The sequence below is a fragment of the Protopterus annectens genome, chromosome 8.part0 (assembly GCF_019279795.1).
Source record: "Protopterus annectens isolate FY-2018-M chromosome 8.part0, PAN1.0, whole genome shotgun sequence".
NCBI lineage: Eukaryota > Metazoa > Chordata > Ceratodontiformes > Protopteridae > Protopterus > Protopterus annectens.
The window spans coordinates 1242075998-1242101667 of NC_056741.1; the positions used below are offsets into that span (position 1 = coordinate 1242075998).

At 39.6% G+C, this 25670-nt stretch overlaps 1 protein-coding gene across 1 annotated transcript in view; it reads left to right on the forward strand.

Moving 5' to 3' along the window:
* LOC122808451 (vomeronasal type-2 receptor 26-like) overlaps nucleotides 1-24284 on the forward strand; it is a 148175-nt gene extending 123891 nt beyond the window's left edge. Inside the window, exon 4 of the mRNA XM_044079412.1 lies at nucleotides 23368-24284. Within this exon, the coding sequence (XP_043935347.1) occupies nucleotides 23368-24284 (917 nt within the window). The remainder of the gene's footprint in view (nucleotides 1-23367) is intronic.
* The last annotated feature ends 1386 nt before the right edge of the window (nucleotides 24285-25670 follow it).

Here is a 25670-nt window from a genome sequence, read left to right on the forward strand (position 1 = left end):
CCTTGGGATAATAATTTGTCCTTTATCAGGGCTTAATTGTAAAGGGATTTGCCACTGTTTCATGGTCACTGCAATATAACTGATCAATATAGGGTGTATCATGTACATCTGTAAGCACTTCTTTATTCTTTATCTGTCCATACTGTATTTAGATTCTTTCCCTATTTACACTTCACCAGTATGACTTAATTTAACAACAAATGATCCTTTGCTGCATATGACTTTCTTTTGTTACACTTTTGTTCTTCTGCCATGATAGAGCTTTTTTCTAAATAAATATAAACTTTGTCAGCAACAATTCTAGTGTATAGTTTACATTGTTGGAAGGCAAGTTACTGGTCTGTAGTTTTTAGGTTAGCTTAAAGGTTTAGTCTTAAGGAGAAGTATCATTTTTTTCTGTGTTAACCAGGCTGGTGTCTGTTCAGGGTGAACAGAAGTAGTTCTTACTCAGGGCTAAATTTTCATGTCAAGATGCTAATACATTTAGTCAGAAGTTAGGTACTGCATTTGGACCTGGGGTTTTCCAGTTAGGAGCTTTTCTTATTTTTTTTTCCATTTCTCTGGCTGTTACTTTAATCCATTTCATTTCCTATGCATGTGAACTTCTGTTTCTTTTACTTCTATCCATTCAGCATTTTTATTATATCTCACAGGATCTTCATAGACATTTCTCCAAAATGTGTCTATTTCTTCTTTTTTTGTGGTATTTCTATTCCTTTTCTTTTGTTTCCCAGTTCTCTATAAACCCTTTTGGTCATCAATGAATTGCTTAGTTTGTACTTTTCCTTTATATTTATCAGTATGTCTTCTAAGTGTTTTTCTACCTGTGCTGATATCTTTAGTGTATTATTTGTAATAGTGTACAATAGATCCTGACCTGTTCTAGTAATGCATGTTCTTTTATCGCATCTTTCTTCTTAAGACTCCCCACTGGTACAGCTGTAGGGTTAGGTCCTTAGCCGAGTGTCCAAGCCAAGTCCTCCAGCACCCTCTCTGTAAAGGGTCCCTATTAATTAGTCAAACGTTTTAAAGTTCGAATGTCATATGGTTGACACCATATGATCAAACTTTAAAAAGTTTGAAGGTGAAAAGCAACGGCTCTGTATGGTGCAGAATGGGAAAATTTCCCTTTTCTGCACTGAAGTGTGATCTCGGAGTTGGTATATTTAAGTAGGGGGTGTGGGGGGTGCAGGGGGGCTTGCCCCCCCTGCTCAGAGCATTGAGGTAAGTTTTTAATTTTTAATTTTTATGATATTTTTGATGTTTCAAACTTTGCTCATATGTTGCCGAACATATGAGGTTCGAAGTTTTGAACCTTCAAATATATAATATAGACCATCTGTAAACCCAGTGCTTCGTGTGCCTGTTAACCTTTTTTTATCATATTTACTTTGTATTCCTATGAGATAATCTGTAATATATATGTGCAGTGTGTACTATGTATTTGTATTTTTCTGGAGCTTTCCTTCCCAGGACTCCACTGAGAATGAGCTCTTTGTGGCCCAATGGACTATCCTGGCAAACAAACTGAAAATAAATAAAATAAATATTTTTGTTGATGTGTTCCATCTTCCCTACTCTTTTAACAGTGGCTTGTCTTGTCTTAATTGCTTTATAGTTTTCCCTATTCAATACCCACCACTGCTACTAATATGTGATGCCCACCAGTGTGTGTCATCCCCACACTGGGCCAGTAATCAAGGAGTCTGAATCCTCACCACTGACACTGGAGAGGGATGTGCATTTGGAATACAAATGGATACACTCAGTATTCCCAGATGCAGACCTCTCTGCATCAAGCACAATTTCTGTTAAGTGCACACAGGGAACACACTCAGCCCGGGGTCTGGATTTTTCTTTATCTGTGTTCCTCTAGGTCCCCAATAAGACTCCCCACTGGTACAGTTGTAGGGTTAGGTCCTCAGCCGAGTGTCCAAGCCAAGTCCTCCAGCACACCCTCTGTAAACCCAGTGCTTTGTGTACCTGCCTTAAGTAGCTGACATGCACACGCACATACACACACACACACACACACACACACACACACACACACACACACACACACACACACACACACACACACACACACACACACACATTGAGAGGTTTGATTTACACAAACGCACACACACACACACACACACACACACACACACACACACACACACACACACACACACACACACACACACACACACACACACACACACACACACACACACACACACACACACACACACACACACACACACCTGGGAAAGGCTGGCACAAGTTTTCTAGATAAGCCCCCCTTCTGCTCAGACTATAAGGTAATTATCACCACCATCAGATACTCCACAATCAGCTACTTTAAGGCCATTACCAAAGGGTGTCGAATTATACTGTGTAATATTAATACTAATACAAATGGTAGTAGTTCAACAAGAAGGCTAGACCTTCTGAAGTGGCCCACACAGTGTCACCAAATGAATATAAGTACTCTCAAAGGTTAGATACTTTCTATAAGGATCAGCCACAATAAAAGTTTTACATATATTTTATAATAAATAATAAAAGAGCATGGAAATACTGAATATATATTCACAGTAAACCACAGAGTTCAAATCACATAAAATACTGACATTAACATTAATGGACAGACTCATACAAATATAGAAAAACACTCTCTGAACTAAGCTTCACTATATTCCTCACTATGTCTAAGAAGAATTTACTGTTCCCTAATTAAGTTACTACTACAATTCAAGATGCTATGGGTGAGGGTCTTTCTAGTCATGCTCCCCAGAATAGAATATTCTATACTCTGAGATTTCTCTTTGTAATATCTAAAATATAATTTCCAAGAGAGGTGGCAGCATGGTCTCATCTGGTCACCTGACTCTAAGTTCTCACAGTATTCCTCTTTGAAAGTGAGACAGGAATTTAGCAAAGACGGCCACAATACACATCCAAATGTTTATGGCAGTGCCTGGGGCCTCCCCTCTTTTCACTGACCTAATGAACAGATACTCTTTCCCAGACCCAGCTTCTCCGGTCCTATTCAGCACCATGGAGTGTCATTTTAATGGTTTAAAAGCTTATTTCCATTTTAATTATTTTTCTTAAAGTTAACCTTTGGTGTCCCAGTGTCCTTTATTAAAACATATGCATAAAATTCAGTTGCAATAATACATGTACATTTCTTTTCATTTCAGCAGGGTGCACTGTCGATACATTTTAAGATAAGTCAACCTCACAAATACATTTTCAGCAAAGGCATCTGTACAAATCAGTTTGACATACAAATGACATACAGGTCTAATACATTTGTAACATAAGCATCTGTACAAAGCAGTTTGATATATAAATGACATGCAGTTCTAATACATTTGTAACATAAGCATCTTGTATAAATCAGTTTGATATTCAAAGGGCACATCATTCTTTACAAAACTCCAGCTGGCTATGCTGGCACTTGCCCATATCATCACATCTCTCCCTATTCAAAGACTCAAGCTAGTTTTTCAAGTGACCCGTGAGAAACAAGGCTTGAGAGCAATAAGCCTATCTAGGAATATATTATCCCATTCCCTGTCTTGAGAGCCCATCTGTTTTGGGATTGCTGACTCCACTACAGTGTTGTATTGTCATGTCATATCCCTCCAATCCTAAGCTCCACCTTAATAATTTGGCATTTTGCTGGCTGGCTCTATGTAGCCATGTTAAGGGATTGTGGTCTGTAACTACAGTGCATTTCCTTCCATACAGGCAAGGCTGAAGTTTCTGCAATGCCCAAACAATAGCTAAACATTCTTTTTCGACAGCTGCATAGCATTCCTCCCTGAGTTGGAGTCTACAGCTGAGCTATACTACTGGGTGTTCTTCTCCATCTGAGGAAACCTGGCTAAGTACAGCCCCCAACCCATGGTTTGAAGCATCCACCTGCACAACAAATTATTTGCTGTTATCTAGACTGGCTAACACAGGGGATACTCCAAAAGCTCCTTTGAGCTTCTGAAGTGCCTGCTCACACGCCACCTTATCTGGCCTGATTTTCCTTGCTAGGTGTATGAAGGCAGCATCTATGGTACTATAACTGGTGACAAATGTTCTATAGTACCCCACTGTCTCTATGAATGCCCTCACCTGCTTTTAGTTAACAGGGGCAGACCATTCCTGACTGGCTTCCACTTTTGCAGGTTCTAGCATGATCTTACCACTCCCCACTCTATGTACCAGGTAGGAGACCTCTGCCATATCCATCTGACACTTACTGAGCTTAATGGTCAACCCTAACCTCTGCAGTCTGCCCAGCACCTCCCTGACATGCTGAAGATGTCCTTGCCAGGAATGGCTGTAGATGGAAATATCATCCAGGTAAGCAAGGACATAATCTCCTGTTTCTGCTAGGATACAATCTTCCAGCCTCTGGAAAGCTGCTGGGGCATTTTTCATCCCAAAGTGCATCTTTGTGAACTCATACAAACTGAAAGGAGTCACAAAGGCTGACCTCTCTCTCTCTAGCAATTGGAGTCAAGGGCACCTGCCAGTAGCCCTTGCAATAGTGGTCGGATACTTAGCCCCTCCCAGCTGCTCTAGGGCTTCATCTGCCCTAGGCATGGAGTATGCATCTGACTGTGTTGCTACTTAGTTTCCTGTAGTCTACACAGAACCTGGTGCTGCCATCTTTTTTTGGTGCCAGCACCACTGGGGAGGGTCAGGGACTGCTGGATTCCTGGATTACTCCCAGTTCCAACATCTCCTATATCTCCTCCCTCAGAGTCTGTTGGATTCACTCAGGCACCCTGTAAGGGACTTGCTTAATAGGTCTTCAGGGCCCTGTATCCACATGGTGCTGCACCAGGTAGATGCACCCTCGTTTCCCAGTGAACTTGTTGCTAAATTCCTGTAACACTGCTCAGATTTCTCAAACCTGGGTAGGGGATAGCTGTTGGGACATTGTTACCCCTTCCACTGAGGTGTCAGCCCAAGATTCACTGAGATCAGTCACAAGATCCCCCTCACACTCCTCCTGCCATCCACTGCAAATACTCAGCAGAAGAGCCCCTGTATCATTGTAAGGCTTCATCATCATATTAACATGGCACAAATTGTGGCCCTGCCTTCAGCCAACAGTTCTACCATGTAGTTCACATTGCTGACCTTCTTTACAACTTTGAAGGGTCCCTCCCAAGCTGCCTGCAGTTTATTGTATCTGACAGGAATGAGAACCATTACCTGCTGCACCACAACATCCTCTCTGGCTCGAGCATTCCTGTCATACCTGACCTTTTTTCTGCTGTCGGACTCCTGCCAAGTTCTCATGGGCCAAGCCCATGAGCTCCCTAAACCTTGTCCTGAGGTTTAGGACATATGCTACAACAGACTCCTTGTGGGATTCACACTCACACTCTCACTCATCATGAATCAAATCTAGAGGCTTCCCTTACCCTGTACTGAAATAGCAACTCAAAGGGTGAAACACTTGTGGATTCATGTGGTGCCGCTCTGTAAGCAAGCAATAGATGGTGCAGATATTTGTCCCACTCTTTCTTAAACTGGTCTGCAAATGCCCATAGGATGGTCTTTAGTGTAGAATTTAACCTCTCCATAAGACCATTAGTGTGGGAGTGGTAGTGGTTGTCTTTAGGTGCTTCACCCCACAGTGCTCCCACAGACAAGCCAGCAGTTCTGACATTAAATTGGAACCTCTGTCAGTGAGTATTTCTCTTGGGAAAACTACCCTGCTGAAAATCTCTAGCAAAACATTTGCCACGTTCTCTGCCTCGATGGAGGACAGAGCCACTGTCTTAGGTTATCTAGTAGCATAATCAACTACCACTAGGATATACTTCTTTCCTGTGGAACTTGAGGTACTCAGAGGCCCCACAATATCCATAACTACCCTGTGAAATGGCTCCTCAGTCACAGGCAAAGGCATTGAAGGAGCCTTGATCTTGTCTCCTGCCTTGCCTACTTTTTGACACTGCTCACAGGTCCTACAGTACCCTGTTACATCCCTGGCAATCCCAGGCCAATAAAAGTTCTGCGTAATACATATCATGGGATGCTTTATGCCCATATGACCTGCAAATTGAATGTCATGGGCTATGGCTAGAAGTGCCAGATGGCAGGCTCTGGGTACTACCAATTGTTGTATTACCTCACCTTCTAACCATTCCTTAAGGGTCAGCTCTCTATACAGTAACCCATTTTTACAGTATACAGAATCCCCTTTTCCTTGAGAATCAGGTGCCACCCTAGCTACTTCCCTCAAGCCTTGTAATGCAGAGTCTGAGAGCTAAGCCTGTCTCAACTCTCTCTTTGTAACTCTTCCTAGCTCCTCTTCCACAGGAAGTCTAGTATCCTCTGTCAGCAGTGCCTTACTTTTAGCCTGGGTACTACTATTCACCTCTGCCCTTGCAATCACTCTGTTCATGGGAACATCAGTACCCACCAGCAGCTGTGGCTCACCTTCAGCCTCACTGCTACAGGGTAGCTCCCTCCTTGAAGTAGTCACATCACCAGTTCTAGCTTCAGGTGTGTGGTCTGTGTAGGCCTCCCCCAGGCTACCAGACACACATGTCACCAAGCCTGACTGCATGTCACTGCATGCACACAAGGTAATGCCTTATCAAAATAATTCCCTATTAAGACATCTGCGTGGATATCCTCAAACATGCCTATTTGCTTGCTTCCTTTTACATCCTCCCAGTCAAGATGAACCCTGGCCAAAAGCATTTGGAATTGGGATCCCTTCTAAAGCTCTGACTGGAGTGGACTGCCAAGCAAGTACTGCTCCTCTTCAACCACTGCAGGTTTCACAATGGTTATATCAGAGGCTGTGTCTATCTTGGCAGTGGCCTGTTTTCCATCCACCAAGATCGGATATAAACTCTGCTGGTAGTTTGGTACCCCTGTTATCTCCAGAAAACTTACCACTCGCATTCTGTTATTCCCAATTGCTGGTTCCCCCACCTTTTTTTCCCTACATTGCCTCCATGGATATCTATAGGCTACATGGCCCCTCTAGTTACATTTAAAACATTTAACCCTTGATCCTGGCCATGTACCTGAACAAGTGGGTTCCCCTGCTACTGGCAGAGTCTGTTGGGTGGGTTTAGTCTGCCCAACATGGTTTCCTGGCCATGTACCTGAACAATTGGGTTCCCCTGCTGCTGGCAGAGTCTGTTGGGTGGGTTTAGGCTGCCCAACATGGTTTCCTTTACACCCATGTGCAGCCCTGCTTGCTAGGTATAGGTCTCCTTTTTCTCCCAACTCATCTGCGGTATTGCATTCCCTGTCTGCCAACCAGATTCTCATGTCCTCAGGCAAAGTGCTAAGGGCTTGTTCCCTCACCAAATGGTCTGTCAGTCCTTGAAAAGTGGAGACCTGACACACACTCACCCACCTATGAAAATAAGTGCTTAGTTCAGCAATATTATCACATACACTTGCTTCTGCCTTCTGTCTATGGTCACAAAACTTTTTCTATAAGCCTCAGATGTTAACTTAAAACATTGTAATAAACAGTGCTTAATGTTCTCATTATCTAAACAATCAGTATCAGACAATTTGGAAATAACAGTTACAGCGTTACCATAGAGTAAGGAGGTGAAGAACTGTACCCAGAACCCTCTGTCAACATTATACTGTTTGCATACTCTTTCAAATATATGAATAAAACTATCAAAATTATCACCTTCTTGGTACTGAGGAAGTTTACTGACCTTCATTTCTGCTGGGGTATGGTTACTCCCTTCCCCATTACATGCATGACACTGGCAGAGAGTCAGCATTTCCTTTTCATGTTGCCTTTGCCTCTCATTTTCGTCAGCTTACAAATGCCACAGTTGCTCTGATGATTCTACTTAAACATCCAAATGCCGCAGTCTCTTGGCTGATTCTAATTCCAAATGTTTGGACTCTGGTTCAAGTCTCTTTAAATCTAGATGGACTTTTAAGTCCTCTGAGGAAAAGTTGAACTGTCCTGTTTCTGAGAGCTGCAAGTCCCAATCAACAGACTGGTTGTCTTCCTGGTTGCTAGTCGGTGGTGCAGCTATGATTAAGGCTGCAATCATTTCCATTTTAGTCAGGCTGGCATGCAGCAGTCCTTTGGTTTGGCACATCTCAGCAAACTGGTTCCTTGTCAGCTTGCCATAATCCTCTGCTGACATCCTTGCTTACTCTCTCTGACTAACTAAGCTAACAAAAAGTAAATAAATAAAACTCTGAATGTCTACTGTGTGGATGCTGAGAGTACACGTTTCTTTAGTGACAACTGCTAACAAACTACAGAAATTCAATATCCACACTGCTGTTCACCAATGTGTGAGCATGTGATGGTCCCACCACTGCCAACCAATATGTGATGCCCACCACTACTACTAATATGTGATGGCAACCAATATGTATCATCTGCATGCTGAGCTAGTAATCAGGGAGCCTGAATTTTTACCACTGACACTGGAGAGGGACATGCACTTGGAACAGAAATGGATGCATTCACTATTTCCAGATGCAAACCTTTCTGCATCAAACACAGTTTCCCTTAAGAGCATACTGGAAACACACTCATCCTGGTTTATGGATTTCTCTATATCTGTCTCCCTCCAGGTCCTCAATAAGACTCCCCATTGGTACAGCTGTAGGGTTAGGTCCTCAGCCAAGTGTCCAAGCCAAGTCCTCCATTACCCCCTCTGTAAACCCATTGCTTTGTGTGGCTGCCCCAAGTAGCTGACACACACACACACACACACACACACACACACACACACACACACACACACACACACACACACACACACACACACACACACTGAGAGATTTGATTTTTGCACACACACACACACACACACACACACACACACACACACACACACACACACACACACACACACACACACACACACACACACACACACCTGGTAAAGGCCGGCACAAGTTTACTAGCTATATCCCATTCTGCCCAGACTATAAGGTAGTTATCACCACCACCAGACACTCCACAATCAGCTACTCTAAGGCCCTTAACAAAGGGTGTTCAATTATACTGTGTAATATTAATACCAATATAAATGGTAGTCATTCACCAAGATGGCTAGGCCTTCTGGAGTGGCCCACACAGTGTCACCAAATAAATATAAGTACTCTCAAAGGTTAGATACTTTCTACAGGAACCAGCCACAATAAAAGTTTTACAAATATTTAATTATAAATAATAAAAGAGCATAAAATACTGAATATATATTCACAGTAAACCAAAGAGTTCAAATCACAGAAAATATTGATATTAACATTAATGGACAGACTCATACAAATGAAGAAAAACACTCTCTGAACTAAGCTTCACTATATTCCTGACTACATCTAAGAATAGTTTACTATTCACTAATTAAATAACTTACTACTGCAAAGCAAGATGCTGTCGGTGTGGGTCTTTCTAGTCATGCTCCCCAAAACAGAATACTATATACTCTGAGATTTCTCTTTATAATATTGAAAATATAATTTCCAAGAGGGTTGGCAGAATGACCTCATCTGGTCACCTGACTCTAGGTTTTCACAGTATTCCCCTTTGAAGCTGAGACAGGAATTTAGCACAGATGGCCATAGTACACATCCAAATGTTTATGGCAGTGCCTAAGGCCTCCCCTCTTTTCACTGAGCAAATGAACAAAGGCTCTTTCCCAGACCCAGCATCTCTGGTCCTATTCAGCACTGTGGGGTGCCATCTTAATGGTTTAACAGCTTATTTACATGTCCCTTATTTTTCTTAAAGTTAACCTTTGCTGTCCCAGTGTCCTTTATTAAAACATATACATTTAATTCAGTTACAATAATATATGTACATTTTTTTTCATTTCAGCAGGGTGCACTGTTGGTACATTTTAACACAAGCAAACCTCACAGATACATTTTCAGCTCAAGCATCTGTAAAAAATCAGTTTGATATACAAATGACATACAGTTCTAATATAGTTGTAACACAAGCATCTGGTATAAATCAGTTTGATATTCAAAGGACATATCATTCTTTACAAACCTCCAGCTGGCTATCCTGGCACTTGCCCATAGCATCACAATTTTCTTGATGGGATTTGCTTTCTTCCCTTTCATTCCCTTATTGTCCTGTACTTTAGCAGTAAGACTTTATCTGTTATTACTTTAGCTGCACAGTAATATACCCTATTTACTTCTGTTATGTCATATGAATGTCTGTTAATAGTCTTGATTGCTGTGTTCATTTGTTTTATTAGACTTTTAACATTTTAGATCTTATTGACTTTCTGTAATCTATTTCGTTCATCATTCTTAATATGTCTATCCACCTCTATTAAATCAAGCAACTCTTCCTCTAGATCATTTTCTTCTAACTTGAGGGCACATTCTTTGTTTTCTGTTTCCTGTGGGCATTCTACAGAAAGCTGCAGAACATCTTCCTGTGACATATTGTCTTTAGCTGCATCCTGCATCATCCCTTACTATTTCATATGGGAACTCACTGGCCCATCACTCCACAACATTGACTGTGTCAAAGTTGCTACTGTTTCCTGTCCCTTCCTGTGTAACTCCAGCCGAACTTCTGCAATGGTTTCCTACTGAAGGCTCCAAAGTGTCTTCATGTGGCAACTGATCAGATGCTTCCCACTCCACCCATTTTTTTCCTTAATCTGGGGGCTCACTGTTCTGTCATGCTGTGATGTTACCACAGTTGGATTTTCTACACTAAATTTTTCAGTTTGCAGTTAATCCATAACTTCATTTTGTTTTGCCTTAACTTCACCATACCTAATCCTCTTTTCTACTTTCCCCCTTTCTTTTCTTATTTCTTGTATTGTAAAATTTTCCATTTCTGGAAGCCTTTGCCTGTATTTCTCTTCAAATTATTTTTGGTACTGCTTTTTTGTATTGATTATATTTGCTTTTTCCTTTGTATAAATGTTGCACTATATTAAATCTCTTTTTTATTTCCCATAACCATCTTTCTTCTTCAGACTTCTCCCACTCTACCTGTTTCTTCTTACTTTGGGGACTTGTTCCATCGTGCTGTGACATGAACTGTGTTAGACTTTCGACACTAAGTCCTTCACTTTGCAGGTATTCCATAACTTCATCTTCTATTTGTTTAACTTCTACTTTACTAATCTTCAATTCTGCATTCACCTTTTGTGATCATAGTTTCTTTATTGTGATATTTTCTATGTCTGGGTTCTTTTTTGCCTGTATTTCTCTTCAAATATCTTTGGAGCTGCATTTTTATATTGATTAGTTTGATGTTCTCCATTGCATAAATATTACACCATAACAGGTCTCTCTTCCTTTCCCATGTCCATGTTTCTTTTTTACACCTTTCAAAAATCTCTTGGGTTTGTTGGTTATATTTTTATACTTCCCCAGTCGCTTCTGTTTCCAAATGGTCCACAGATGAATACAGATTTGCTTTTAAAGCTTTTGACAGTTTTTCTTGAGCAAGTATTTTTCTTTCCTATAATTTCTCTCATAATGTCATTGAATATCTTCTATCCTGAAATTCTGGGGTTCTTGCATAATAGTAAAATTACACATGTTTTTTTCTTATCCTCAGTAGTCCACTGTATCATCTTTATGTTTTTTTTTGGCCTGTCAGTTTTTGTATTTTTTGTGGACAACTATTTCCTTCTTCAACAGGGGGGTCATCCTCCCCCTGAGCCTGGTCTAACCCCATTTTCCCCCTGAGCCTGGTCTAACCCCATCTTAAGAATGTTTCCATGTCTTGCGGATTCCACACTGTCATTTTTTTCTGTTCCTGGCACCAGTGTACCTACTAGGACTGGACAGTTTTTTATCCTGGTGCTTTTGCACCCAGCTGTCTTTTTTAACCTGCCTCTATCCATGATATATGCTATATAAAATAGAGTGGTTGTCAATTTTATCATCTCTCCATCTGGACTTCCTGTTATTGTTTAAGCTATGCTGTAATAGGTAATTGTTTAACTGAAAAGAATTAGGAACAGAGGCATTAATATTAAAATCTTCTAATGAGATTGTTTGTTGTGTATTTCTGATGGGCTTTATGCCATTGCCCAATGCTGTGATGAAATATGGAGGATTTGGTCATTCAGGGCATTAGTGTAAATTACTGTTGTGACTTCTAGGGAAAACATTTTCTAATCAGAATGATTCCACTACACCTGGTTTATTTTCAGGTTATATGTCACTATAAATGATATAGCTGGATGTAATGTAGGATGACAGGTAGAATTTGTCCTATAGCCATGTTTCAGTTGGCAGACCCAAGCTTCTAGTACTGGCTGTTTATTGCTTGGGGTTGGATAGATGTTGATCATCTGTATTAGTGTTAGAAAGGCATAAAATAACTTAGTAAGGAATTTTCAAGATGAGTAAAAGGTTGTTAAAAACTGTGTTATAAATTGTTTCTTCTACAGATGTATTATAGGTGGGGTAAGTTGCTTGTAAATGTTTGTGTGAGGAATATTGCACTGTACATGTGCATTGGAATTTACTAATGCAGTAGTAGGGTGTCAGATAACAGTGAAGATGCAAGAAGTAAAGGAAGTATGGACAGGATAGGGATGCATGGCTTTATTGTGGTGATATGGTTGATTGTATTGGGATATAATAATTGCCTGGAGTTCATCCTTTATAAGGAAAGTATATGGCAAGCAACAAATTTGGATGGCATAATGCTGAAAACTAGGTAAGGAATACTGGTTAGGTTAGATAAGTTGACCTTGTGTATAACTTGTGAAAGCAGCCTTCAGATGTAGGGTAAAGATATAAAGTTCATAGCTGGCCTATTTGTCTTAACTGCCACTCAAGGACAATAGACGTAATGTAAAGAAATTTAAGAAACAATTAAATACAGGTATGGTTTAAGAGGTTAGTGACTTGTGTTATACTTGGTCCTAGTTAACTTAGCTGCCACATAAGGATATTAGACTAAATGATTAGTCTGTTTGCCTTTCATGTCTCTTAAGGAAAACAAGTCCATCAGATGTGAAGTGATAAAAGCTAGATAGCTAAGAGTAGTGGAAGAGAAATCTGAGGCCTAAGGGTGAGAGAGTATGAACTACCTTAGTTGACACTTAAGGGAGTTGGACCAAAGGAGGAGAGGATTTGAGTAGGGATGTAGAATGTGCAAGTGTAGAAAAAAGGATAAAGGAAGTAGGGATGAAAAGAAAGGGTTTGGAACTAGATGTTCTTATGTAATGTGGCTAACAAGAGGATCAAACAATGTTCTATATGTTAGTGAGAGATGGCTAAGGGGTTATGTTAGTAAGTGTATTAACAGAAGTGTGTGTGTGTGTGTGTGTGTGTGTGTGTGTGTGTGTGTGTGTGTGTGTGTGTGTGTGTGTGTGTGTGTGTGTGTGTGTGTGTGTGTGTGTGTGTGTGTGTGTGTGTGTGTGTGTGTGTGTGTGTGATATTTAGAGAGGGATCTTAGCAAGGCAGACTTACGCAGGTTGACACCATGGTAGCTAAATGATATTTAAATAGGGAGGTGAAATAATAGATGGATTTGTAATTTAAACTAGTCTACTGATAGGCTGCCTACCCAAAGGTTAGGGGTTGGGTACCTTTGGGGAGGGTGTACATAGACATAGTAAGATGAAGAGGGCTGGTGTAGTGTTTGAATAGGAGGGTGTGGGTGTTAGATGTGGTAAAGTAAGAATGGTTTGACTGGATGAAAAAATCATGTGAAAGTAATGTAGAGGGGTGGAAGCCCATTGTTATCTATAAAGGGAATTATGCGGGGTCAATAAATGGGGGTGAGAGTGAAGTAAAGCTAGGTGTAGCCAGGTTTCAATCCTCCTTGTTGTTTTTGCAAAAACTATCTATCAGAAGGTGAGAAGGCACCTAATGCACCTCAGCATAACCGTCATAATGAAATTTCACCAAGAGCAAAGGAAGATAGCAGTGACAGGAATGTAGTTTGATTTCCCTTTTGCCTTACTAATGCAAAGACAGAGTTATTTGATTGGCTGAAACAGCCTCAATGCTTACATTTGAGATTATCCAGAAAGAGGGAGGTGTGGGGGTGAGTTGCCTGGTGTTTGCCAATATTAGATGATATGAAAATAAGCAAAAATGAATTAAATGACAAAGAGATGGCTTACTTAAAGCCACAAATCAATACAGTAGAGAACATTTGCTTTCTTTATTCTGCTATTGGCAATTCATGGTAAGTCTGTCCTGTCGGGCTGGCCAGTCTGGGCGGATTCTATAATGACTGGAGGGATTTGTGGGTGAGTTTCCTTTTAAAATAAAGAAAAACACCTATAGAGACTATTTGCTAAAATAATTTGATATTGAGAAAATACTTTATAAATGTACCTATTTAAATGCATTTTCATTTATCAGCTTGCATTACTATAGGAATAAACAGCCTAAAGTTTTAAAGCTTGATCCTAGTCAGACAACAGAGTCACACAACTGTGGCTGGTATATAATCATATCATATATACAACTGTAGCCATGCAGCTGACTAATGGAGAACTAGAGAAAAAAAAACAAGTACAAGTGATTAGCACTTCTTGTTTTTAGACAAGAGTTCTTAAAACACAGTAGGTGTAAAGGATAACTATTATAATAACCTTCATTCACTGTGTGCTTATTTAAGGTATGAAGTGGCATCTGAAAATTTATCAGAAATAAATATAACATCACTGTGCTCTACTGTCATGTAGCCTACACAGCAGTCATCGTATTGTTTAAGTGAAATACTTAATCCACTATATACTTTTTAAGGTGATGTCAGATAGAGAAGCATACTTAAAATGTTTATTATTTAATGGAGATGGTGCACACTATGTGAGTACATCTTACATGTGTTTTGGTGCCAAGCAGGAGAATATGACACTAAGCTAGACTGTCTGCTGTTTGTAGGAAAAGAGTTATGGGAAAATGTTACAGCTATCAGCTATGATGAACACTACAACTGCATGATATTGCTTGACTCTACCTTGGCTCTACTGAAATGATACTAATCTACAAAATTAGAACCTTAAAGTAATAATTAAACACTACTGGTATCATTCATTGTTGCAGATACATTTGTCATAGCTGTATCCAATGGAATAAATTTAAATTTCTAGTCTCCCACCAGGACACAAGTGCTCTTCAGCAATTACATTCTGCTTGCCGAGCACACTCAAGCAAATCTGCAGTCTGTGGCTACCACTCCAGCCACACAGTATTAGAAGGAATAAGTACTGCAAACTAAACAAGGATATACATTTTGAGCCTCAAGAGCAGGGTCAGTCCACCCAGGCATTCTACTTAGCACACTCAAGCAAATCTGCAGTCTGCGGCTACCACTCCACCCATACAACATAAGAAGGAATCAGTACTGCAAACTAAACAAGGATATACATTTTGAGCCTCAAGAGCAGGAGCACATTCAAGCAAATCTGCAGTCTCTGGCTACCACTCCACCCATACAGTATAAGAAGGAATCAGTACTGCAAACTAAACAAGGATATGCATGTTGAGCCTCAAGAGCAGGGTCAGTCCACCCAGGCATTCTACTTGTATGTTTTATGAGAGTGAACTATTACATTAGCAGTATTTCTTAGTAGTTTTCAGCTTGCTAATAAAACTGACTGTTGTAGCCTTGTGTCCTCCCCACCCCCCGCTAGTACAGTAATCCTAACTGTCCAATAGACATACATTTAATTCACATCCCTGTGACTAAATTAACCATGAAGCAGCCCTCTCAGTGCTTTCTGCCTTAGTTTGTATCACTTGGAGGCCCACCTGTTTATTTGCATCTCTCTACATTCCCCTTCATTGCTAATGTATCTCCCTACTCTAATCTGTGCACAAACTGGTTACTAATCAGCAAGTCAATGTGAAGACACACTCCCAACCTTAACAAACTTTGCTGTCTCTTCTCTCCTTCACTTTACAGGTAGTTTGAATTATTACTTACCCCCTCTGAGGCCTTCACTGATTTCCACTGATTGTCTCTCTGGTTTCTTTGCATTCCACCTGGTTTACACCCCTTGTGCTATCTCCCTCCCCCAGTACAAAGTCTATATTAGAATCCTGCTGAGCATGGAGCCATCTTTAAATTTCTAGTCTCCCACCAGGACACAAGTGCTCTTCAGCAATTACATTCTGCTTGCCGGTAAGCCATTAGACCTCAGGAGTTTGTTTAAAGTGTGCAGATTTGTAAAGTAATACTTACTTTTTTCTCTTGTCTTGGTTGGCTCTGCCCTGCTCTGTTCACCCTCGCTAATGCTCAGGCTCTCTCTGCTCCCCTGCCCTGCCCCCTATTCCCTCCCACCCCCACTACCTCTACATTTATAGTAATCACAGCCCCACCCACAGCTCACACTCACATCACCTCCACCAGTCACAGCTCCTCAAGTCATATCACATTATACGACACCAACTTGCTCCACACAAAATACTCCCAATCACTCTCATTCCCACTAAGCATTTTTTACATCACCCACAATACTTCTCCATCCACTAATAGTGCAAACCTATAATTCCTATTCAGACACCCCCCCTCCTAGAAACAACTTAAACTACTATCACACAACTAAGTCTAGTCTGTCTTCTCATAATTTTTTACACCACAAGTTATCACTCTAGCAATATCCCTAAACTTAGCAGCACAACACTACATTATGCACTTAGGTATACAGAAACTACACATTATAATAATATCTGCCCACAGTTATTCAATAACTACATAATGAACCAATTCAGAACTAAACACATATGCTCTCATTCCTACTCCAAAAAAATTCACAATACTTTCTCACACTCCTCACCAAACTCCAACATCTGTATAACCATTTTAACTCCAAGCTCACCATAAGTGCAGATATCCACCCCAATCCAGGCCCAAATCCATCCTGTCCAACACAAACTGCTCCAACACAAATGTCAGAACATAACACCCCCACTTTCTTCATCCCTGGGCAAATCAACATCAGCAGGAAAACCAACCATCTTTTAATGCTAAATATTAATATTAGAAGTATCAAAAATAAAATACCTGAACTCCAGGCCACAATAGCACACTACTCCCCAGACATAGTTGCTTTAACAGAAACCTGGCTAAATAAAAACACAGCTAACTCAGAAGTTCTCCCTACAGGCTACAATATCATTAGACAAGACAGACCACTTCGTAAAGGGGGTGGAACTGCCTTACTGTACAAGTCCAACTTAACTTTCCATCAATTACCAAACTCCTACCCCTCCCCCAATAATTGGGACATACTTATCTCACAACTTCAACTTCACCCTAAAAAGGTCATCACCACAATTGTGATCTATATTTCACATGGTAATACACCTGCTAGCCTTGAAGACTTCTTATCCTGGTGTTCTTCCACATACTCACAAGAAACCCTTATTCTGGGGGACTTCAACCTAGATTGGTTCACCTGTATATCAGAACCACCAAGTAATCTAATAAATCTCCATGGCTACCAGCAGCTAGTCCAAATTCCAACTAGATGTGATAAAAAATCTAAAAGGGAATCCATCCTTGACTGGATCCTAACTAACAACCCACATTGTACCCTCACATAGGCATCCACAACATAATATACATATTATACTATATATGTAGTAGAATAGAGCAAAACAAACCACTAACTATAACTCAACTAAAAAAAAAAAAAAAATTCTCTGAGGTCCTCAACACTTTACTCTGCAACTGTGACTGGACACCCATAAAATCCATCCCACTTGACCAGGCTCTAGCATATTTCAACAAAACATTTCTACAACACCTAGACACTGTAACTCCATTATGCAAAATCAAGGTTAGAACCTCTACAAACCCCTGGCTCAGTAAAGAAATCAAACAAATACTCAAGTCAAGATACACTGCCTGGCTTTACTATCAAAAAAACAAAGAAACACAAAGCCTAACTAAGTACCAAGAACTGCACAACCGTGCAAAAAAATGCATTAGGCTGGACAAAAAATCCTACTACACAATATTATAAACTAAATACCAACACAACCCACACACAGTTTGGAAAAATGTAAACCAGCTACTGAAATTCACCCAAAGGCTACCCCCAAACCAACCACCCCTGACACTAAAGTTCCCATCGAAACACAATTCAACTCCCAGTTTGTGAACTCAATTCTATCCTTAGTATTACAAGACAGTTCCTTCCTCACTATCCCCCCAACACAAATAACACTAATACAAGCTTTACCCTCAAAACAGTTTCCACCACTTCAATCAAAAGCATGCTCTCCAAACTAAAAACCTCATCAACAGCAGCCGACCTACTCCCCAGCTATTTCTTGAAACTCACAGCAGATGCTATTGCTATCCCAGTCTCCACTCTCATAAACAGATCAATTGTTGAAAACTATGTGCCCAAACTCTGGAAAATATCCTATGTTACACCCATACATAAAGGCGGGACCTCCACTGAACTTAATAATTACAGACCCATTGCTTTACTCTCCCCCCTGGCCAAAATCCTAGAAAAATGCATCCATACCCAGATGCTAAACTATCTCCTAGATAGTAACATCCTGTCACCTACTCAGCATGGTTTCAGACCTGCCCATAGTAGCACTACAGCCCTCCTCTGCTTCACAGACACAGTACACTGTCCCCAAAATGAAGGCCTACGAGTGTCAACTCTTTTTTTGGATATGTCCAAAGCATTTGACACAGTCTCACACCAAATCCTGCTAAACAAACTAAACCAATATCATCTATCAAATTCCACTCTTACCTGGTTCCAAAGCTACTTAACTGACAGGTACCAAGCTGTGAAATGGGGAAATTCTCTCTCTCCTCAGCTGCCCATAACTATAGGAGCCCCACAGGGTTCTATCTTAGGACCACTACTACTCACAGTCTTCATAAATGACCTCCATACCTCCGCACAGCATGCATCTATAATTCAGTATGCAGATGACACTACCTTAATTTGTGCTGCACAAAACATTCCCACCCTCCTGCAAACAACTCAACTAGCATTTCTGATGTTGAAAACTACCTTACCAAAGCCCAACTTATCCTCAATCGAAAGAAAACTCAGCTTATGATTATAACCAGTTCTAACAAAAACACTAACAGTCAATTCACTATCTACTCCACAAGTGCTACTCCAATTGCTCCAGTGGCATAGGCTAAGCTATTGGGAATAACCATAGACTCCCACCTAAAATTTGATAGTCATCTCAACTTAACTATTAAAAAGGTACATGCCAAACTGGGGTCACTCTACCATATCAAACCATTTACCAACAACACAAGATCAGCCATTGCTCGCTCCCAACTTTTATCCACCCTACTCTATGCATCTCTAATTTTGTCTAATCTCAGCAAAACTGAACTAAGCAAAATGGAAGCCTGCTATAACAGAATTGCCCACTTTGCTGCAAATTGCTCATATAGAACTCATCACTGTACTGCTTTGAGACAGCTCCACTGGCTTGAACTGCCCAACCTCCTAACCTACAATCAACTCTGCCTTTGTCATTCTATTATCTCCCTAATAAGTGTTCTGCCCTCAAAAACCTAGTACAACATCACTCAGCCAAGAGGCCTCTTAGATCATCAAGCAAACTACTACTAGAAGGCACCAACAGCTACAATAGCTTTGGAGATGCACTATATAGTAGTTCAGTGGCTAAAAAATGGAACTCTGTCCCTACTAGCATTCAAAACACATTGTCCAAAGCCTCCTTTAAAGACCTCATCAGGCAACATCTCAAGCAAAGTTGGCAGTGCCATGATTGCTCCCCAGGCTAGTGAAAGCGGATAACATATACATACTAAATCTAGAGCACTTGATAATAGTTTTCAATCTTACTTACAAACTCTGGCTAATCTACAATGTATGTACTGTACCTGTGTACTATGTATGTATTCTACCTATGTTCCAAATTTCAGCTGTACACCACAAATCGATTAATTACCTTTATTTTTAAAATTAATATTTTTTGGTTTGTTCTCTCCACTGTAACTGTTTATGTGCCGCATACCACTGTAAAAACATGTATCTTGTAATTTGTGTGTATACTGATCTTGTCTAAATAACTAAATGTGTTTGTAATTTTTCTTTGTGGAGCTTTTCTCCCCTGGCTTTGCTGAAAAAGGGCCTTTTCGGCTCAGACACCCCGGTTAACAAATGTAAAATAAATAAAGTAAAATAAAAAATAATGTTACTAAAAATATCATTGCAAAAGATGATTACTAGCATCCAGAACAGATTCAAGTTATAAATTCTATCAGTTTGATAAAGGATTTCATTAATTCATGGTAGTGCTGTCGGCAGTTTGTAAGTTTGATTTAATTTATATGTTTTAGCCATAATTTGTAGATATTGCATTGCAGACAGATTAGTTATCTGATTTAAGCAACTGAATGCATATCATTCACCCTGGGTAGCTTGATCAATCCTGAGGGAAACTAGAGACCACCTAATCAGAATGTAGATTGGTTTGATTGCAGAAACTGGAGGAAATTGGAGCTGCATCACCAGTTTCAAATCCATACACCCCCCATTGTTTCTGGTGCAAAAAAGCAGTCTATGAGGAGGTGAGAATATACCTAATTAACCCCAGTGCAACAACGTTAACCAAATATCACTAGGGATAAATGGAAAGAGCGCCTGAAAGCATGTACTTTGGTTTAACACTTGAACCTGGCCCAGACTTGTAGGGATTGGGTGAAATATCACTTCCAAACTATTTTTCCTTACTAATGCAAAGACAGAGTTGTTTGGTGAGCTGAACCAGCCTCCAAGCTTATGTGTGTATGCAAAGAGGGTGGGGGTGAGGGGTCATCTGCTTAGGTCTTGCTACAATAAGAAGAGATGAAATCAAACAAAAATGCATCACAGGGAAAGTAGATGGTGTATTTAAAGTTGAGATGAATACAATAAAGAAACTTTTGTTTTCTTTATTTTGTTGCAATCTTCAGTTTTTGGTAAGTCTGTCCTTTGGGGTTGGCCAAATAGGAGGCTTCTCGAATAATCACCCAGATTTTTGTTTGATCTCCATAAATCCACTGATCAATGCAACATGGGAGCTTTTGTTTGATTTTCTTTATTCTGCCACCATCTGCAATGTGTGACAAGTCTGTCCTGTGGAATTAGCCAAATGGAGAGGCATCTATACTGATTGGAGAAATTTGCTGGTGAGCACCTTAAAATCACAGATCAATAGAATAAAACAAGTCTTTATTTTCTTTATTCTGCCACCAACCACAATTTGCATTAAGTCTGCCTTGTGGGACTGGCAAAATGGGGATACTTTTATCATAACTGGAAGGATTTGTAGAAAAGCTTCCTAAAGTTGCAGATCAATACAATAAGTAAGCCCCTTTGTTTTATTCTTCCACCATTCACAATTGTCTAGAAACAGGAGGGGTTTGTCAGCAATCTCCTGTGGCAGATGATAATAATAATAATAATAATAATAATAATAATAATAATAATAATAATAATATTATTATTATTATTATTATTATTATCCTCCTCATCATCATCAAAGAATTACAAGTTACATTAGGAGTGATATTTACAATGAAGAAGCTCACAATACATTACATTAGGAATTATAAACAAATATCCAAAAAGAAAAGTTCAAATCATAGTCATGAAATGGGTTAGTAAAATATAGTATACAATACTGTTGTGGGGTATAGTACAATAGATGTCTATGGCTTTAATCATTTAAATACATTATTTAGTTATTTAAAATTAAATATTTAAAGTAAAACAAGATCACAGCTTCATTAACACACAGTGACACAGGGTATGCCAATTGGATCCCTATGTAACAGGATTAAACTTACACAAATATATGTGGATACTAGGACTATTCAGGTATCAAGAAACTGCATTGTTAATTTAGCATGTAAGAGCTTCCATAGCAAATAAATTGCTGAATGGACTATTTTTGGATGATCTAAGAAATTAAGTATTATATCTCATTATTCTAATATAAGAAAAGGTAGATTTCTCTTACATCCCTTAAATGTACCTTTCTTTATAGAGAGAAGTCTTTGCACAGCAGTGCTTACATACATATTTTATTTCCCCAAGAAGCTTATCATCCTTTTATTAACTTCAGATATTAACATTCTAGAATATCCAACCTAAAACTGGTAACATATTTTGGACATTCTTAAAGCAGAAACCATTCACAAATATTGACATTTTGAAATTATGACAGATGGCTTGGCATCCTATCGAGGACTGATTTTCTGCCTTATGCCAACTACCTGCCAGGATAGTTTCCAATCAACTATGTTCCTGAATTGGATAAAAGTAGGTACAAGAAAATGAATGAATAAGCGAATGAATGAAGGAAGCAATGCAACGGACTGGAAGGCCAGCTTGCTTTACTGATAATGGTGCAAACTAATAACTCTTAACTACCCCAAATACCAGGTAAAGCAACATTATCACATTACTCCCTGACTGTAGAAATTTCTCTGTTGTTTTTGTCTGCCTTTAGCATGAATGCCTCATAAGTACACTAGAAAAAATTTCTAGCAACCCATTGTAATTATTTAACAAATACATTTGTTGCTATAACATCAAACATCTGAAATTGATCTTCAGCCATAAAAAGTGCATTTCCTAAGGACAACAATCAGAGCACTGAAAAATATTTGGTGTTTTTACATAATTAGGTAGACCATTTTGTTTGTCCATCACTTTGTCTTTTTGCAGACCTCACTTCAGTCCTTTGCTACTGCTATAAATAATAACAGTTGAATGTTGCTGCTAAAATATAGCCCAACTGGGCAGTCACAGAGTCACACACTAGAAAAACACGTTCTCAGCAACTCCTCTTAGCTTTCTGCTATATTTACCTCTCATTCTATCATTTTAATTCACAAACATGCTGTCTTCAGTTTAACATTAGAGTTTTTAGTGAATGTCACACAGTGGTTCATGTCTTCATTATTTGCTGGGGGACACCAATAGCCCAAAACTTCTCTTCGATCAGATAATGCAAGCAGGCTAATACCCCTGGTCAAACTCTCCAGATATAATGTCATTTGCAGCTTAAGCCCATAAGGTGTTTTACTATCATCACTAAAGGGGAAGAGAACTTAAACATCTGTAAACACCATTTCATGTGTGTGGGACTCACTAATAAAGGCCTTGGATTAGACAATATGAGAAACTACTTTCCATAAAATATTTTAATGTGACATGTATGCAACTACTATACATACATTTAAAGTATTTAGCTAAATGTACTAACATATTAGAATATAGTGTGTAATGCTTAATACTCAATGGTACCTTGGAAACAGAACAAGTTTGTAAAATTAATTCATGACTGGACATCATCATGTATTAGTTATGAGAAGAAAATATATTCCTTCTCCCACTTACTGTGTTTCTTTCCTTCTCTTTTCTCCAGATCTCAGAGAATGCATAAAATGCCCACAAGAGCAGTGGTCCAGTGATAAACAAGACACATGTGTCCCCAGAGTTGTGGAATTCCTGTCTTATGAAGATCCATTAGGAGCTGCTTTGGCTTCCATTGCCACATTCCTTTCTCTACTGACTGCAGCCATTCTTTGTGTATTTATGAGATACCGGGAAACATCGATTGTTAAAGCCAACAACCACGATCTAAGTTATCTCCTCTTGCTCTCCCTCTGCCTTTGCTTCCTGTGCTCATTAATATTCATTGGACGACCTTTGAAGTTGAATTGTATGTTTCGTCAAATTAGCTTTGGAATGATATTTTCTGTCTGCATTTCCTGCATACTTGCAAAAACTATCACAGTAATAATAGCATTCACTGCTACAAACCCAAACAGCAGTATGAGGAAATGGGTGGGGCCAAAGACCCCAACAATCATTATAATAACTTGTGCATTGATTCAGTTTGTTATATGTGTTGTCTGGTTAGCTAAGAATCCTTCCTTCCCACAAAATAATTTTGTTTCAGAAGAGGGCAAAATAATTCTAGAATGCAATGAAGGTTCTATAATCATATTCTATTGCATGTTAGGATACCTTGGTGTTCTTGCTTGTCTTAGTTTCTTAATTGCTTTCTTAGCAAGAGTATTGCCTGATACTTTTAATGAAGCCAAATATATTACATTCAGCATGACTGTGTTTGCAAGTGTTTGGATTACTTTTGTCCCAGCATATCTGAGTACTAAAGGAAAGTACATGGTTTCTGTAGAAATATTTGCTATTTTATCTTCAAGTGTTGGTCTATTAAGCTGTATATTTTTCCTTAAGTGTTACATAATACTATTAAGACCTGAGCTAAACACCAAAGAATATTTAATTGGAAAGCAGTCATTAGTAACAAAAAAATAAATTTGGAAGGAATTTTAAGGCTTGGTAATTGAAGTCAAGGAGTATGTTTAGCATTGGATTTATGGTTGTTTGGTTTTAAGAATGATAAACTGTTAAATTTTAATAAAAAAAATAGTTCTAGAATGCATTTAACAATGGATGGTCTACTTAAATGCTTGCCAGAGCTAAATATATATAAGATAACATTTTGTACCAAATAAAATTAAAATATGTGGGTCAAGTATATTTACTGTTCTAAAAGTACCACATTGACACTTTTCTTCATCAAGTGCTAAACTGGCAAATTGACAATGGGCAGGATTCACGAAGGCTTGCACAGAGTGTAAGAGACGTGTAACACTCCATGCAAGCCTCGCGATCCAGGAACAGCCCTAAACTCCGTGTAAGAGACCAGCTAAAATGTCTCTTACACGGACTGGGCGTGGACATGCTAAATGCCTCACTTGCAGCCAAAAGGTATGCAAATGAGGTAATTAGCGATCCACGAAGCAGAAACCAGTCCGTGTAAGAGACGTTTTAGCTGCAGAAATGTACTCAGTTGACAACTGAGTATGTTTCTGCAAATTCCACAATGGAGCCATGTCAGCTCCAAATAAAGGGTGCATATGTCTCAGGCAGCATGCCAATGGCCAAATATGTGTCCATTGGCAAGGTAACCCGATGCAAAAATAATAAAAATATAATTTTCTTTCGGCGATCGCCAATGTTTAAACCCAGCGCAGCCCCGCGCTAATGGGCTGCACTGTATAAAACATAAAAAAGAAGGTTATAAACCCACAAATGTGTGTTTCATGCAATACATGGAATGACAATGCAGGGACCAGCAGACCAAAATCAACATGGCCACCGTGTAGTGGTTGCTAAGGGGGGAAGCTGAGTCTAAGACATGTAACTAAGCATTAGTAGGCAATCTCATGTAAATGAGGGTTAGGATACTGAATCTCACAGTCACATAGCAAATGAGTACAGTCTGAGTAGTGTAAGAGATACATAAGGGGGAGGAATAGAGTAGGAGATAGGTGACATCACAGTGGGGAATGGTAGAAAGAAATGCAGTTCATTGGAGGTCAGTGCAACATGACAGATGACAGACACAGATCATGGAAAGAGGTGTGCCACTAGATAAGTCAGGGAAAGTCAAGAAATGGAAGGTGTACACTGTTACTTACACCAAGGTTTCTTGCTGGGCGTGCATGCGCACGTGTGTGAGCCATGAAGCGCGAGTAGGGCAGTTTGCATGCGTGTAAGGCAGACTGAGCATGTGGGAGCATGTTGGGAGATGTTTAACACTGTTTGCGCTGGTGTGCGCGCGTGTAGGGCAGGCTGAGCATGTTGGAGGCTCTTGGCAAATGTGTAACAGTGTTTGTGTGGGTGTGCACGTTTTAA